We start from the raw sequence: 15,806 nt of genomic DNA, 5'->3' as shown, positions 1-15,806 counted from the left end.
TTTTGCTTCTTGTAAAGTGCTTGTTATATTTTCCTTTTTAGTTCTCAAAATTATATCATTTCATTTACTTTTTTTTTTTTTTTAGGAGAGAGAAAAAAATACTTCAAAAAAAATCATAACTGCCAGAATTAGCAATAGCTTGGCTTAAGAAGAAACTTGTCAAAGTCAACAAATTGAAGCTTAGCACCACAGGAATTGTAGTTACTGACCAGGTGAGAATTAAGAATGTATTTTACTTACATATTCTTTCAGGAATTAACATAGGATGTTATGAAAATATATCATTTTTAACACATAACAAATTATAAATCAGATAACCAAATTTAAGGGCTCATGAAAGCATTTTTGTTTTTGTTTGCATTCTATAAACTTAAAAATAGTGGTGTGATTTAGAACATTTATCAATATTTTTCATTTCCGAATGTTGGTATTTTGTTAGATCTGATTATCTTATCTTAAATGTTTTGGTTTGTTAAATATTATCTCTTGTTTGCTGAGACATCTACTTTTGCTAAAAACACAAATTTGACCTGCCAGATTTTCTTTCCCTCTGCTCCCCACATTGCTCATGTATATTCACAGCATCTGGAGTCTGTGTAAAGGCATCAGAAACAACATGGGGAATAGATAAACTGAACACAGCTGGGAATCGACTTTGGCCTGGAATTTCTAGAATATACTCTATGTTGTTAGTTTTGTTTTGTTTTGTTTTTTTAAAATCCTCACTCGAGGATACGTTTGAGAGAGGAAAAGGGGGGTGGGGGAGAGAAAGAGATAAATATCCATGTGAGAGAAACATCGCTTGGTTGCCTCCTGGGGATCGAGCCCAAAACCTAGTATGTGCCCTGACTGGGAATCGAACCCACAACCTTTGGGTATATGGGATGACACTCTAACTAACTGAACCACCCAGCCAAGGCGTGTTACTACTTTTTTTTTCCATTTGCATTTAAGTTTGTAAGCTTGAAATAGTCCAAAAAAAGAAAGTTTTTCCTTTGATAATATATTCTAGAGAAATGTCTTTAATATTTTAAAATATATAGGTGTTTTTTTTCCCCTATCTATAGCCTTTTAAAAAATGCTATATATTGAATGCCAGATTTGAGTTGAAGAATTTTAATGAGAATTTGATGGAGAGTTTATTTGTAAATGTTGCCATTAGGAGTATGAGTTAAGGTTGTAAAGCAGAAATTTGTCTGGGCTATCGAGTTCTCATATGTGCCTTTTCATTTTTTTAAAGGAGTTTATTTGTTGTGAATCTCACAAACTTGTGCAGTGAAAGCTGGATACTAAAGTATATGATTTAATTTCTATAGAATTCAAAAATAGTAGAACTAATCTATGCTTTTAGAAGTTGGAATTCTAATTTGTGGGGTGGTAGAGACTGGGAAGGGAGTATGAGAGGTGTTCTTAGATGCTGATAATGATCTGTTCCTTCGTCTAGGTCAGGAGTGGGGAACCTTTTTTCTGCCAAGGGCCATTTGGATACTTGTAACATCATACGAGGGCCATACAAAATTATCAACTTAAAAATTAGCCTGCTAAACGTTTAATTAACTTACCCCTAATGCCTTGGCAGGACCAGACCAAATGATTTCTCGGGCCTTATATGGCCCTCGGGTCAGATGTTCCCCACACCTGATCTAGGTGGTAGTTATGCGAATGTGGTCACTTTGTGAAAATTCCATGGTTTACTCATTTGTGTGCTCTTCTATATGTGGACTTGAGTAAAGTTTTCAGTGTTCTTTATGTGGACTTGAATAAAGTTTGCAGTGTTAACATTATTAAATACTAGAGACCAAGTGCACGAAATTGGTGCACAGGTAGGTCCCTAGGCCTGGCTGGCAATCAGGGCCGATAGGGGCCTTCTGGCTGTCGGCCCTGATTCCCAGAATCAACCAGCAACCTCTCGGTTCATGGAACCAACTGAGCCACAGGGCCATAAGTACATTACTGCATTTCAATTTGTGTAGCACTTTTAACTAGAAAATGATATGGACAAATGACTAAATGAATTTCCTGGCTGCCGGCTGCTGGCTGGGGCTTTCCCTCCCTGGCTGCCGGCTGCTAGCTGGGGCTTCCCTTACTTGGTTGCTGGCTGCCGGCTGGGGCCTTCCTTCATTCCGCACCACCCCCTGGTGGTCAGTGTATGTCTGTGTAAAGGCATCAGAAACAACATGGGGAATAGATAAACTGAACACAGCTGGGAATTGACTTTGGCCTGGAATTTCTAGAATATACTCTATGTCATAGCAAGTGATAGAACTCCTGGTCTCCCGGTCAAACTCCCGTGGGGACACTTTGCATATTAGCCTTTTATATATATAGATCCTCATGATTACATTGTTAGGATTCAACAAACGTGATTAAGCAAAAAGTAATGATCATTAGTACATTATTTTATTTTATTGATTTTAGAGAGAGAAGAAGGAGAGGGAGAGAAACATGAATTGACTGTCTTCTGCAGCCCTCCTACTGGGGATCAAGCCCCCAACCTGGGCATGTGCCCTGACCCAGAATCAACCAGCAACCTCTCGGTTCATGGAACCAACTGAGCCACAGGGCCATAAGTACATTACTGCATTTCAATTTGTGTAGCACTTTTAACTAGAAAATGATATGGACAAATGACTAAATGAATCTGTTAGCATTTTACTTATATTTGTAGTAATACCATTTTCTAAAGCATAGGAAGAAGAGAAATTGTAAGGCATATTAGCAAGTAGAAAAAAATGCTTTATTCTCATCTTTAAGTATTTAGTGGTACTGGATATGAATTTGTATAACTTGATTACTCCTTTTTGTATATTTGAGGCCTTGCTATTTTTTTCCTTTCAGTTTTTTGTGTGAAATTTCTAGGCTTATCAGAATGTCTTCTGTAGTTATTCCAGACATAAAAAAACAAATCAGATTGATATTTCAAAGTTAATCCTATTAGAGTTAAGAACAGCAGCTGAATATCCTTAGCAAAAAGACATATCTCCACAATATCTGAAATAACACAAAACGTCTATGTAGGTTGTAAAACACTATCTTAATGCATTAATGTTTACTTTTAATATTCCTTTTAGTATAATGAGTTCATTTTTCAAAAGCCTTTGATGCTAATTCAGAGATCCATAATCTGCTCACAATGTCTTTCACATGTAGTTTTGATGATAACTGACAAGCTGTAAGTTAATTAGCACAGAACTTACTAATGAGGATGTTAAAATTTAATTTTAAGAGTGAGGATTTTTATTTGTACACTCTGGACAAATGGGAGGAAATTCAGTCATACATATAAGCATTTCAGGCACTTTTTCCTTATTCAGGTACTTTATTAGATAACAATAAAATATATAATTAACTTAATGATAGCAAAGTTTTGAAATTATGCTAGGATTGCTTGTCTTTAAAACTGGGGATAACCCAAAACCAAAGCAGTAAAATAAGGTCTGTTAATTAGCATGGAAGACAGTTTCTTGAATTAATATGTGGTGTTAATTAACAGGAAGTCTGATGTTGTGTTGTAATTACCACCAATATTTTTGACATACTGAGTGACTGAAGGTGAATTATATAGATAGTAATTGCGTAAACACTTTTGTGCTTAGAAACGTTTTCCTTTGTTTCTGTTTTCTAGAAATATGGACAGACTTCTTAGACTTGGAGGAGGTATGCCTGGACTGGGCCAGGTTAGTATACAGACTCGCAGTATTTCTTTGTGTGTAAACTGCAAGCTTTTTTCTAGTTATCCAGAGAAAGAAATCACTCCCAAGAAAATCACCTCATAGGTAACATTATGGTAAGAAGCTTACCTTTTATGGTTGCTGTATTTCAACACTAAGTAACATGTGGAGAACATTTTCTATTATCTTAATTTAATTTTTGCCTAGTAATAAGAATTTTCTCTCTTTGCTTTGATTTAAAATTTGGGAATATGTGAGATTATCAAACTTGCCTTTTAGTAAAAAAGGGACTCAAAATATCTAGTTTGCGGGTTTGCAATGTAGACATTAGAAGTAACACATGAAAAAGTAAACATGGCATACTCTAGGTAAGATCCAGAAAACTGATCTCTAGAACATTTGTATAATCTTAAGACTGATAAATTCTTGTTAGTGATTATGATACATGGATGAATTGATAAGTAATATCTCTTTTTTCTTTAAATCTGGTACAGATTTTTTTTTTACATTCTTATTAAAATTAAGTGCATTTTCAGTTGTTTTACTATTATCATTTGTCTTGTTCCATGCTGTTGGACAAATGACCTCTTCATAGATTTCTATCTCAGGGTATTCTATATACTTGCAGTTAAAGAAGAAATTTCTGCCTCTTTTGAGTTCTACACTAATTATCTTTTCAGTCCTCTATTAGCAAGAGAGATGACTATGTGTTGTTCCTTCCTTTTAAGTAATGGATTGTTTTATTTTGGGGAAATATTTTTATAACCCACCTTTAGTATCCCTTTACCTCATTTCCATATCACTATCAGTGACTTTGTCTTCCTTCATACAAAGCAGTCTATTTTGTGTAAGAAACACTTGTGTTTGAAATTTCGTGAAATTTTCAGTGTTTTAGAGGCAATTTTTCAACAATGATTTGATTAGATCTATCATGGTTTATGACTCTTTTAGACAATTGAAATCATTTTGCGATTCTATATTGCATCTTTGCATAGACTTCAGTTATTTCTTTGTTTACTTTTGTTAGTTTTAAATATTCTCATGTTTCTGTAGTATCAGCCTGTTTCTTCACGATTCTTCCAATTTTGTAAGACGTAATTCATTTTCTTAACAGGCCTAAGCATCTCTGAAGTTGACCCTTCCAAAGCTGCTTCTATACTTTTGTAAACATTCTATATAGCTTCTAGAATTTCCCTAACTTAATTCTGCAATTAACAATAACAATGTTGAGATACACAATTGTCAGAAATGAGCTGAGGTGGTGTGTAGGTACTATAAATTCACCTGCAAATTATAGGTAAGAATGTTGCCTTAGTAGAATTCTTAAGGGAAGTTGTATCAAATTTAAATGCCAAAGTAACTTTCCTTGAGCAGTAAATGCAATAAATTATGTATCTGTGCTGTGAAATTATTGGATGTGAAATAATGGTTTTACTGACCACAAATTGAGCTATATTATATCTCAGCGACCACTGCAAACCTTTGCCTTAAGTGGAAAACTAAGTTGTGGTTCAGTAACCTCTCTTTGCTTTGTGATAATTTAATTACCCCTTGGGTCCTCAGTTTTTTCGTATTTGAACTTAAAAATACATTACTTAAGAATCTGTCATTTCATGTATGTTTTTCATCTGGCCAATTAGATGACAAACTCTCAAGGGAATAACTTGTGGGGGTTCTTAACTTCTGTGATATCTCTTTTATCAAATACTAGGTATTAAAGGATGAAAACTTTTCCATAAAATTTTATTTTACTCTTGTTCTAGACCAGTAATTCTCAACCTTCTGGCCCTTTAAATACAGTTCCTCATGTTGTGACCCAACCATAAAATTATTTTCGTTGCTACTTCATAACTGTAATGTTGCTACTGTTATGAATCATAATGTAAATATCTGATATGCAGGATGGTCTTAGGCAACCCCTGTGAAAGGGTCGTTCAACCACCAAAGGAGTCGCGACCCACAGGTTGAGAACCGCTGTTCTAGACCAAGCATGTCAAACTTGCAGCCCCTGGGCCACATGCCTCATTTATTTGGCCCATGTTAGCCTTTGAGTTTGACATGCTTGTTCCAGACTGATTTGTCATATACTTACGATGTTACTTCTACAACATGAAATGTTAAGTGCACTGTCTTTTAATGAACAGGAATGAAACATTAAATGTATTGTTTATTTTTAATAAGAAGTCAAAGATCTTGAGATTGATAATAGCCACTCTTGCCATTTGCTAATGCATAACAGCCAATAAAAATAGAAAAGGAGACATAAGTTGTTTTATCCTCCAGAAATCAGTAGAGAATGTTACTATCTTACCATTTAATTGAAAAGGCAAAATTTCCTCATAATAGTTTTCCACAAAACTTGCTGATAAGTTTGCAGATGCCCCCTTTAAAACATGGGAATGAGCAGAATAGAGTTCTTCATCTATTCTAAGAATTCTTACTTATCTCTGAATAGAAGTATCCTTTCTCTTCCATGCCTGATCCTTTAGCTTATTCTCTGATTCTACACTGTCTTGAAACCTTGCTCCATTGACCATCCCCCCTTCTCTGCCTACAAAGATATTTAAGTCTCCTGTATTCTTTAAACAAAACTTCACAACCCCCTGCAATGGGCAAGGAGACACCTGATTGGTAATGTTGCTCTTATATCAATCAGGGGCAAAGCATATGTACAGTCCTTAGTTCATCCTAGCTTGATGCCTGTGTTGGTGGCCAGAGTTGTTTCATGCCTGAGGCACATTAAAAAACAAAAAGAAACAACAGAACTTCACTGCACCCTGCCATTAAACCTTTTCTTCCATTTATTTCTAGAATTTCTGAGAATAATAGCTTATAGTCACATATTTTACTTCCTTACCTCCATTGACTCTTCCTGAGATTATATTCTGGCCTCCTCCATTACTGTACTGTAATTGTTTAAATTGCCAAGTCTATTTGCCTACTTTTAGTTCTCTTTTAACTAGACTTCAGTATTCCACACTGTTCACAATGTCTTAAAACTTTCTCTTTGTTTGCTTTATTATGGTACTTTTTTCCTAGTTCTTCATTATGGTGTCCATACCTACAAAACAAGTTCATTTGAAGTTTTATTTTTTTTTTAATATTACATTTTGAAATGCTAATATTTGGACAGTAGTAGGTTAAAATGACTAAATATGTCCACAGTCTCCTACTTCAGTATAACTTAGTTTGAAGCAGAAGCAAACAGGTATTTTATTAGAACTATTAGAATTTGTAAACTAATCGCTTTAAATTTCAAATGTGTTTTTAAATTTACTTTGCTAGAGTGCTTACAAACTTGAAATTACTAAAAGAAGTGAGATTGTATTAAAAGCATTTACTGCTCTAATTTGGCTACCTGATTGTCTTTATAACTACCCCAACTTAGGTCTTGGTAAGTAAACTATTTCCAAAAGCAGTGAAGACAAAACCCAAGAGCCGTGCATAACTAAAGCATAGTCTCCAGTCTCAAAAAGCGATAGTTTAGGTCTGGGTCCGTTTAGCTTTAGAAACAGTCAAAGTACGCTTAAAAGTAAATGAAACGTAAGTAAAATGTCGTGGCATTACATCTCGTCTTATTTGAATTTGTTAGGAGGCTAATGTTTTGAGAATCTGTGTGTCGGGTGTTATGCTATAGGGAATTACCAGGGCAAGTAGGATCTTTACTTAATCTAAGCACCTTACATTCTAGTAGATACATGGCAGTTATGTTTTAAGTGCCTGGCACATATAAACTACTTTGAATGAGTGAGTACTACTGCTTATTATAAATAATGTGGTTTGTAAATATAGTGGATGTAGGGTTTATTTTTTTCCAGAAAAAGGGAAAAATGAGCCTGAGATGATGTTTGAGCTAAATTTTGGAATATATGCTAAAACATACTCAGAAAGGCTAGAGAATAGGTAATGTGAGGGGATATAATGGGAAAGAAGGTGGTAAAAGACTTTGGAGAAGATTATGAAAGTTGAATTTTACTTTTTATCCCTTAAACATTGTAGTTTCATGTTTTTTAAGCAGTGTTGTGAAATAATTCAGTCTGTGCTTCTAGTGGTAGTTTGGAGAATAGGTAGAAGGGAAGAAACTGAAGTCAATGTCATTAATTATAGGAAATATTTCTGACTTTTTACCTTCCAGGCACGTTGTAGGATTATACCTTTTTAAATCATTTCTGAAGTTAGCCTGACCATGATTTTACTTTGACCAGTGGAATATGAGTTGGAAATTAACAGGTCACTTTTAGGTGGAAGCTTTAAGAATCAGTGTGAGATTTGCCTACACTGGTAATCAAGGAAGCATGGAGATGGAACCTCTCATCGCTTGGTCCCTAAGGGAAAATGACATATAACCTGCAAGTCAGAAATCCTGTGATTTTTGTGTGAAATGTCCTAAATTTTTTGGTGTCCAGTTTTTGTTTTGAGCAACCTGGTGTAGGTCAAGTTAAGCACATATGCAGGCCCATGTTGCCTATAAGTGATTGGTTTGTAGCTCTCTGAAACTGACTGCAATAATTTCCAGATGCAAAAGTAAGGGGAAATACTGTAGATGAGTGATCAGAGAAGGCTTTCTGAAAGTGGTGAGGTATAAACTACATTTTGAAGGATTATTTCAGGTGGCTAGATTTAAAAAAGTAACTTCATCAATTGGATATGATCTATTTTATTTGTTATAACTCACAAATCCATACAGTATATGGATTTTGTGTATATAATAACCATATTTTTGGTTTCCTGTTATGGGTCTTGGATGAGAAATCGTCTTTCAGTTATTTGTCTTTTAGAATTTGGTCTAGTGTTTTATAGAAAGGATTAATTGGCTAGAATAAATAAAGAAATATCACTTTTATGTATGAGGAATCTTAATATCACATTCTAATTCCCTCCAATTAATCATAAATTCAATGGAGCTCCAATAAAAATGCCAACTAGAATTTTCTTGGAATTATAAAACTGATTCTAAAATCCATATAGGATAAAACAATCCAAGAATAGTAAAGAAATTCTTAGAAATGAAAATTAAACTTGCTATACCAAATATCAAAAGATATGTTAATGCTTTATGACTCAAAGAGTGTTATATTGATATAGTGATAGCCAAGTAGATCAGTATAATTACTAGTAAATAGAAAGCCCAGAAATAGGTGTCTGCATATAGGGGAAATTAATTTGTGTTAGAAATGGTATTAAAAATTAGTGGGGAAGGAGAGGCCTGTTCATTAAATGATGCTGAAGCAAGGGGCTTTCTTTGTAGGGGGTAATATTAGATTCTTACCTTATTCTGTATACAAAAATGTATACCAAATGAATACGTAACTATGAAAATCAAACTTTGTAATTTTGGAAGACATACCCATCAGGATGGCTATTATCCACAAATAATCCAAAAACAACTATTGGTGAGGATAGAATCCGTGTGTATTTCCTGGTAGGAATGTAAAATTGTGTGACCTCTGTAGAAAACATAGAATTACCATATGATCCAGCAATTCCATTACTGAATCTGTGCCCCAGGGAATTGAAAACAGGGACTCAATTAGATGTGTGTACATCAGTGTTCATAGTAGCATTATTCACAGTAGCCAAAAGGTGGAAACAGCTTGTGTCTGATGATGGGTGAATGAATAAAACAAAATGTGCTATATACATACTATAAAATATTATTCATCCTTTAAAAGGAAGGGAATTCTGACATATGGTACAATGTGGATGAACCTTGAAGACATTATACTAAGTGGAATAAGCTCATCACAAAAGGACAAGATATTGTATGATTACACTTATACAAGTTACTAGAGTAGTCATATTTGTAGAGACAGAATGTAGAATGGTGGCTGCCAGGGGATGGAGCTCCTAGTGTTGTGAAGAGTGAGTGTTTAATGGGTACAGAGTTTAAATTTGGGAAATGAAAAGTTTCTGGAGCTGGATAGGGGTTCTGGTTTCATGACAATTGTGGATGTACTTAATGCCACTGAACTGTACATAAAAATGGCTAAATGGTAACTCTTATGTATATTCTACCACAATAAAAATTAAATTACCATATCCTTAAAGTGAAATTAATAATATATACCTTAGCTGTTTTTATGAGGATAACATAAACTCAGAGTAAGTGAACATGTCAAATACACAGAGTAGATAGCCCTCCCCCCGCAATTTGTTTTGAAAAAAATTTTATGTCCTTGTGACCTCAAATTAGGAAAGCATAACTCGAAAGAGAAGATTGGGAATTGACTACCTCAGTACATTACTAACTCTTGTCCTAACAAAGACAAGAGAAACAAACTTTAAAGACAAGCCATAGAAGGAGAGGAGTTATTTGTAACACATTTATCTGCAACACATTTAGCAGAACCATAAATCAGGAAGACAATAAAGAAAACCTCATAGAAAAAAGAACATGAAATGGTAATTTGTAGAGCAAAAATTGCCAAGCATATGAAAAGATACTCAACTTCACCGTATATCAGGGAAATGAAAATTAAAACAAGTATTTGATTTTTTAAAGACAAAAGTCTGTTGTATTAAGTGTTAATGAAGACTTGGGGAAGCAAAAATTTTCATGTAGCGGAGGTACGGCTAATTACTATGTTTCTCTTTTATTAGATAGGATATGTATATATATTTTTTAATGAACATATTATATGTGGAGTATAAATGGTTAAAGTTACTTTGGAAACCTATTTGTCAGTCTCTAGTAAACTTGAAAATACCCTAATTTCTGTGGCTCAGCAATTAAATTTATTCATTTTAGAGAAACTTTTACACATGTGTAGACATGTTTAAGGATATTTATTATGACATTATTATTATTGCAAAAGTGTAAAATACTTAAATATTTGTGGCAAGATGTGTTATGATGGAATATTATTCAAGAATTAAAATTAACTAGATTGTATATATCAATAAGTATAATAGACATTATAAACATACTAGAGGCCTGGTGCATGAAATTTGTGCATGGGTGGGTCCCTAGGCCTGGCCAGTGATCAGGGCTGATCGGGGCCTTCTGGCTGCTGGCCGGGGCATTCCTTCCCGGCTGCCAGCTGCCAGCTGCCAGCCGGGGCCTTCCTTTGTTCTGCGCCACCCCCTGGTGGTCAGTGCACGTCATAGCGAGCAGTCGAACTCCTGGTCGGTCGAACTCCTGAGGGGACAATTTGCATATTAGCCTTTTATTATATAGGATTAAGAGGAAAAATTGAGGTTTTAGAGCTATCTATACTAATAATAGCCTAGGTGGTCGTCACGCCCTCACGCCGTGGTGCCCTCACACCATCACAATCCCACAATTCATCCCCAGGAGGCTGAGTGCACAGCGGGTGCATGCAGGTGGGTGGGGACTTGACGCTGCATGTGTGGCGCGGAGGCAGGGCCCAGCGGCCACTCCGCATGGCCAGGCCTGGGGGTTCCGCAGCCCCGCACGGCACAGAGGTGGGACCCCTGGCTCCGGCCTACCTCTTTGGGGCAATCCATTGAGGAGCCCCGGATGGGTGGGCGGGGCCTACCTCTTTGGGGCGATCGATCACAGGGCTCCCGCACTGTGGGAGGGCACAGGCCAGGCTGGGGGAACTCCCTCCCACCCCCATGCACGAATTTTGTGCACCGGGCCTCTAGTATAAACAACATGAAAGCAATAACAATTAAAAAACATAAAATAACACCTTTTGTAAGTGTACATAACTCTTGAGTGAGAGGATTATAAAGTTTATAGTAGCACTGTGTAGTAGAACTTTCTACAAGCATGGAAATGTTCTGTATCTGCACTGTTTAATACTGTAGGCCAAGCATGCCTAACTCATGGCCCACGGGCTGCATGCCTCGTTTATTTGGCCCATGTTAGCCTTTGAGTTTGACGTGCTTATTGTAAGCACTAGCCACACATGGCTGTTAAGCCCTTGAAATGTGCCTGGAGCACCTGGCTGGTGTTGCTTAGGGGTTAAGTGTCGACCTGTGAACCAGGAGGACACAGTTCTGAGTCAGGGCACATGCCCACGTTGTGGGCTCAATCCCCAGTAGCGGGCATGCAGGAGGCAGCCAATCAATGATTCTTTCTCATTGATGTTTCTATCTCTCCCTCTCCCTTTCTGAAATCAATAAAAATATATTTTAAATAAAAGAAATGTGCCTGGAACAATTGAAGAACTAAGCTTTAAGTTTTATTCAATTTTAATTAAGTTTAATAGCCACATGTAGCTATTGAGTCCATGTGATGTGCTCAGTGTGACTGAACAACTGAATTTGTAGTTTTATGTAAATTTGTGTAGTCATATGTAGCTGTGGCTACCATATTGTACAGCACAGGCCTAGATAACCCACACCAAATTTATGAGAAAGGAGGGAGGCTAAAGGAACTTCCACTTCATATGTATCATTCTCTATTTTTAATAAACTAAAGCAAAAACATTATGAGTAACATTAAATGATCTCAAATAACATTTTCCTTTAGTACTTTTTACAAAAGCCACCAAGTAAAACAAAATCAGAAATTCCTTTTATTGTTCATTACTTTTCCTCATACATTACTTAGGCATTCCATATTTTCCTTCAGTCTTGGAGTTGAAGAGGATAACACTAAAGAGGTTGGCAGAGACTAGATCATGCAGGGCCTTTTAGAGGTTCTCTTCTGAGTGAGTTGAGGAGTCAGTGGAGATTTTTAAGCCAAGGAGTAATGCTTATCAGACTTATATTTTTAAAGAACTTGCATACTCTGGATACTATGTAGGAAGGCAAGAATGGAAGCATAGACAAGAAACCACTACAATGCTGTCTTAAAATCACTGATTATGGTGTCTGCTTTTATTGTACATTTATTTGATAGAGAGATTCTGATATGATTTAATGTGTACAATTAGTCTTTAGACTTGTCACATTTGAAATAAAATTATTTATTTACTGTTGGTACAGTAGAATGAAAATGAACAGGCTTTTTATGAGTTCTTTGAGCTCTGTAGCCAATCTGTATTGACAATTTTATATGGATGCTTTGGTTACCATTTTTTCCTTTTGATTCTTTGAGTAGCTATTCTGATGTGATCCTCTGAACATTTACAAACATTGGTAGATTAATTTGGCCATTTTCTTTTTAAGGAGTAGAGAAGGGTCAAGAAATTTTAATAGTTTTATTTCTTTGCTTAACTACAAATAGTTAACAAAGAAATAGAAACAAAGCAGAAATACAAGATATTTCAGTTTTTTTCATTTGTTGCTTTTGTAATGTGACAATTTAAAAAACAATAGTTATTATTTTAAAAAGTATAGTTCCTAATCATTCTATTAATGTAATTCAAGTTATGTTTCTACTACATAAAATTAAGAAAGAGGTCAGGTCAAAAGCAAGCTAATTAGAGCATACTCTTTCTAGTTGTCATTGCAGCATTATTCTTTTAGATAGATATTAAACCCCATGAAATCAACTGTTGGTCTCAAATCAACTCTTGAGAGTTCTCAATTAAGTAAAAGGGGAACAAATTTATAGTGGGTGTATTCTAGTTAATCTGTGTCATTTTGTTTGAACATTCTAGTTGTGAGTGGTCTTTCAAGGGGAAAGGTGTTTGACATGGTCAATGTTAAATTTCTATTTTGATATGAAATTACCCTAAATGATTTTGTTTGACTTCTTTAGCACATAAGGAGAGCAGTCATGTATTTTCAATTACAGTGAAATTGTCTTCCAAAATTAATCCCAGTCTGATGAAATAGAAAATCAAAATTATGAGGAAAAATGAAAAGTTTAAAGAATGTAAAAATTATAAATTTGAAATCAAGGATATGATGGAGCTATGATATTTGATACCATTTTTCGATAGAAAGGGTATATGAGATGAGAAACGGGAAGATACCTCTAATATAGGATGCAAAGGTATTGCAATAGAATCTCAATATCCCAAATGTATGGGGATGTTATGATCATAAAAATTCAATCTGTATCTTTTCTTTTCCTGTCCTCAACATTGTTTTACATCTTTGATTTACTGATTACATTGCTCATTTGGTACATTGATCTTTGGTTTCCTGTCTTAAACTTGTGTAATATAACTTGAATTTTTCAGTTCATATTGTCATTTGGACAGTTCTCTAGATATCATACTTATTTAAAATCTGGGCAGACATGACCAGTGTTCTCTCCCACAAGACACATTCAAAGTGGTCTTTTGTGGGTTGTTATCTGGGTTGGGTGCACTGGAAGTATGCCACCAGAGAGAGCAATGGTCTCCACGGGACAGGCTCCCAGTACTGCTTTTCAAATGTTCCCAGTGATTTCATAGGCTCTTCCCTCCAGGAGACTAAATACCACGTGTTGGGCACAATGGGAAGGCTTAGGGACAATAAAGAGTAAATTAATAATTATGATAGCTATACTTTGTCCTTATTCATTTTGTATACATGTCCCTCTTTTTATTCAATTACATTCTTACCTACCTGTGGTAGCCTGTGTTAATTAGTTCTTTATTTCCTAGTGTTGTAAACACTAGAGCCTGAGTAATTGAAAGCAAGATGCTTATCAAAAGTAGATAAACCTAGTTTTAGAAAAGCACCCCTTTCTGTTTTATAGAAAAGGTGCTTTTTTTTGTAGTTATTAATCCTCATCTGAGGATATTTTTCCACTGATTTTTAGGGTGAATGGAGGGAGGGAAAGAAAGAGAGAAATATCAGTGTGAGAGAAACACACCGATTGGTTCCCTCCTGCACAAGCCCTGACCTACGGTCTGGGCCAGGAAGGAACTTGCGACCAAGATATATGCCCTTGACTAGAATCGAACCCGGGACCCTTTGGTTTGCAGGCCAACACTCTATCCACTGAGCCAAACTGGCTAAGGCAAAAAGGTGCTTTTTTGTTTGTTTGTTTTAATTTCGCAGGAAAATACTTATTTCATTACCTAATAGAATAAATTTTTTGTTACCTTTATCTAGCTTTGTAACTGTGAGGAAATGATTTTGATTTTACATTAGTTTACACCTGGTTGCACAGTTTCTGGCTATTATTTCCTTCCCATTTGTAGGTATTGCATTGAGCGTCTGCCCCCTGGTGGCCAGTGCGCATCATAGCAACCGGTCATTCTGCTTTTCAGTCAATTTGCATATTAGCCTTTTATTATTATACTAGAGGCCTGGTGCACAAAAATTTGTGCACTCGGGGGAGGGGGGAAGGGTCCCCCAGCCCGGCCTGTGCCCTCTCGCAGTCTGGGACCCCTTGGGAGATAACGACCTGCTGGCTTAGGCCTGCTCCCGGGTGGCAGAGGGCAGGCCCAATCCCTAAGTGCAGCCCCTGGTCAGGCTCAGAGCAGGGCCGATTGGGGAGTTGGGGCGCCGCCCCGTCATGCACAAAGCAGGGCGGATCGGGAGGTTGTGATGCCACCCACAGTCACGCTCAGGGTAGGACCGATTGGGGGGTTGGGGCACCGCCCCCTGTCACACTCAAGGCAGGGTCGATGGGGAGGTTGCGGCGCCACCCCCTGTCACACAGAGCAGGGCCGATCAGGGGGTTGGGACGCTGCCACCTGTCACTCACAGAGCAGGGCCCAACAGGGGGGTTGGGGCTCCATACCCTGTCACACACAGAGCAGGGTCGATCAGGGGGTTGGGGAGCTCCCCCCTGTCACGCACAGAGCAGGGCCGATCAGGGGGTTGAGGAGCTCCCCCCTGTCACTCACAGAGTAGGGCCGATAGGGGTGTTGGGGTACTTCCCGCTGTCACACACAGAGCAGGGCGGATCAGGGGGTTGGGGCGCTGCACCCTGTCACACTCAGGGCAGGGCCAATGGGGAGGTTATGGCTCTACCCTGTCACACACAGAGCAAGGCCCGTGGAGGGGGGTTGGGGCGCCGCCCTCTATCACCCACAGAGCAGGGCCGATCAGGGGGTTGGGGCGCCGCCACTGTCACACTCGGGCAGGGCCGATGGAGAGGTTAGGGCTCTACCCTGTCACATACAGAGCAGGGCCCGTGGGGGTGGGGGGGTGTTGGGGCGCCGCACCCTGTCACACACAGAGCAGGGCCTATCAGGGGGTTGGTGCGCTGCACCCTGTCAAACACAGAGCCGCAGGGCAATCAGGGGATTGGGGAGCTCCCCCCTATCAGGCACAGAGCAGGGCTGATCAGGGGGTTGGGGCGCCTTCCCCTGTCACGAACAGAGCAGGGCAGAT

General features: G+C 37.6%; 1 protein-coding gene and 1 pseudogene across 1 annotated transcript in view; both read left to right on the top strand.

Annotated features, from left to right (window-relative positions):
• Positions 1-15,806, top strand: part of PSMD14 (proteasome 26S subunit, non-ATPase 14) — an 89,525-nt gene that overhangs the window by 10,925 nt on the left and 62,794 nt on the right. The window contains exons 2-3 of the mRNA XM_070422872.1: positions 86-212; positions 3,626-3,677. Of these exons, the coding sequence (XP_070278973.1) occupies positions 3,630-3,677 (48 nt within the window). The 5' untranslated portion in view covers positions 86-212; positions 3,626-3,629. The remainder of the gene's footprint in view (positions 1-85; positions 213-3,625; positions 3,678-15,806) is intronic.
• On the top strand, positions 6,270-6,413 carry LOC139015902 (small nucleolar RNA SNORA48; annotated as a pseudogene).

This window comes from Myotis yumanensis, unplaced genomic scaffold, assembly GCF_028538775.1.
Source record: "Myotis yumanensis isolate MYYU_CA2020_CCGP unplaced genomic scaffold, mMyoYum1.0.hap1 SCAF_8, whole genome shotgun sequence".
Lineage (NCBI taxonomy): Eukaryota > Metazoa > Chordata > Mammalia > Chiroptera > Vespertilionidae > Myotis > Myotis yumanensis.
Note: the sequence above shows the minus strand (reverse complement) of the source record. Positions and strands in the feature narration are given on the sequence as shown.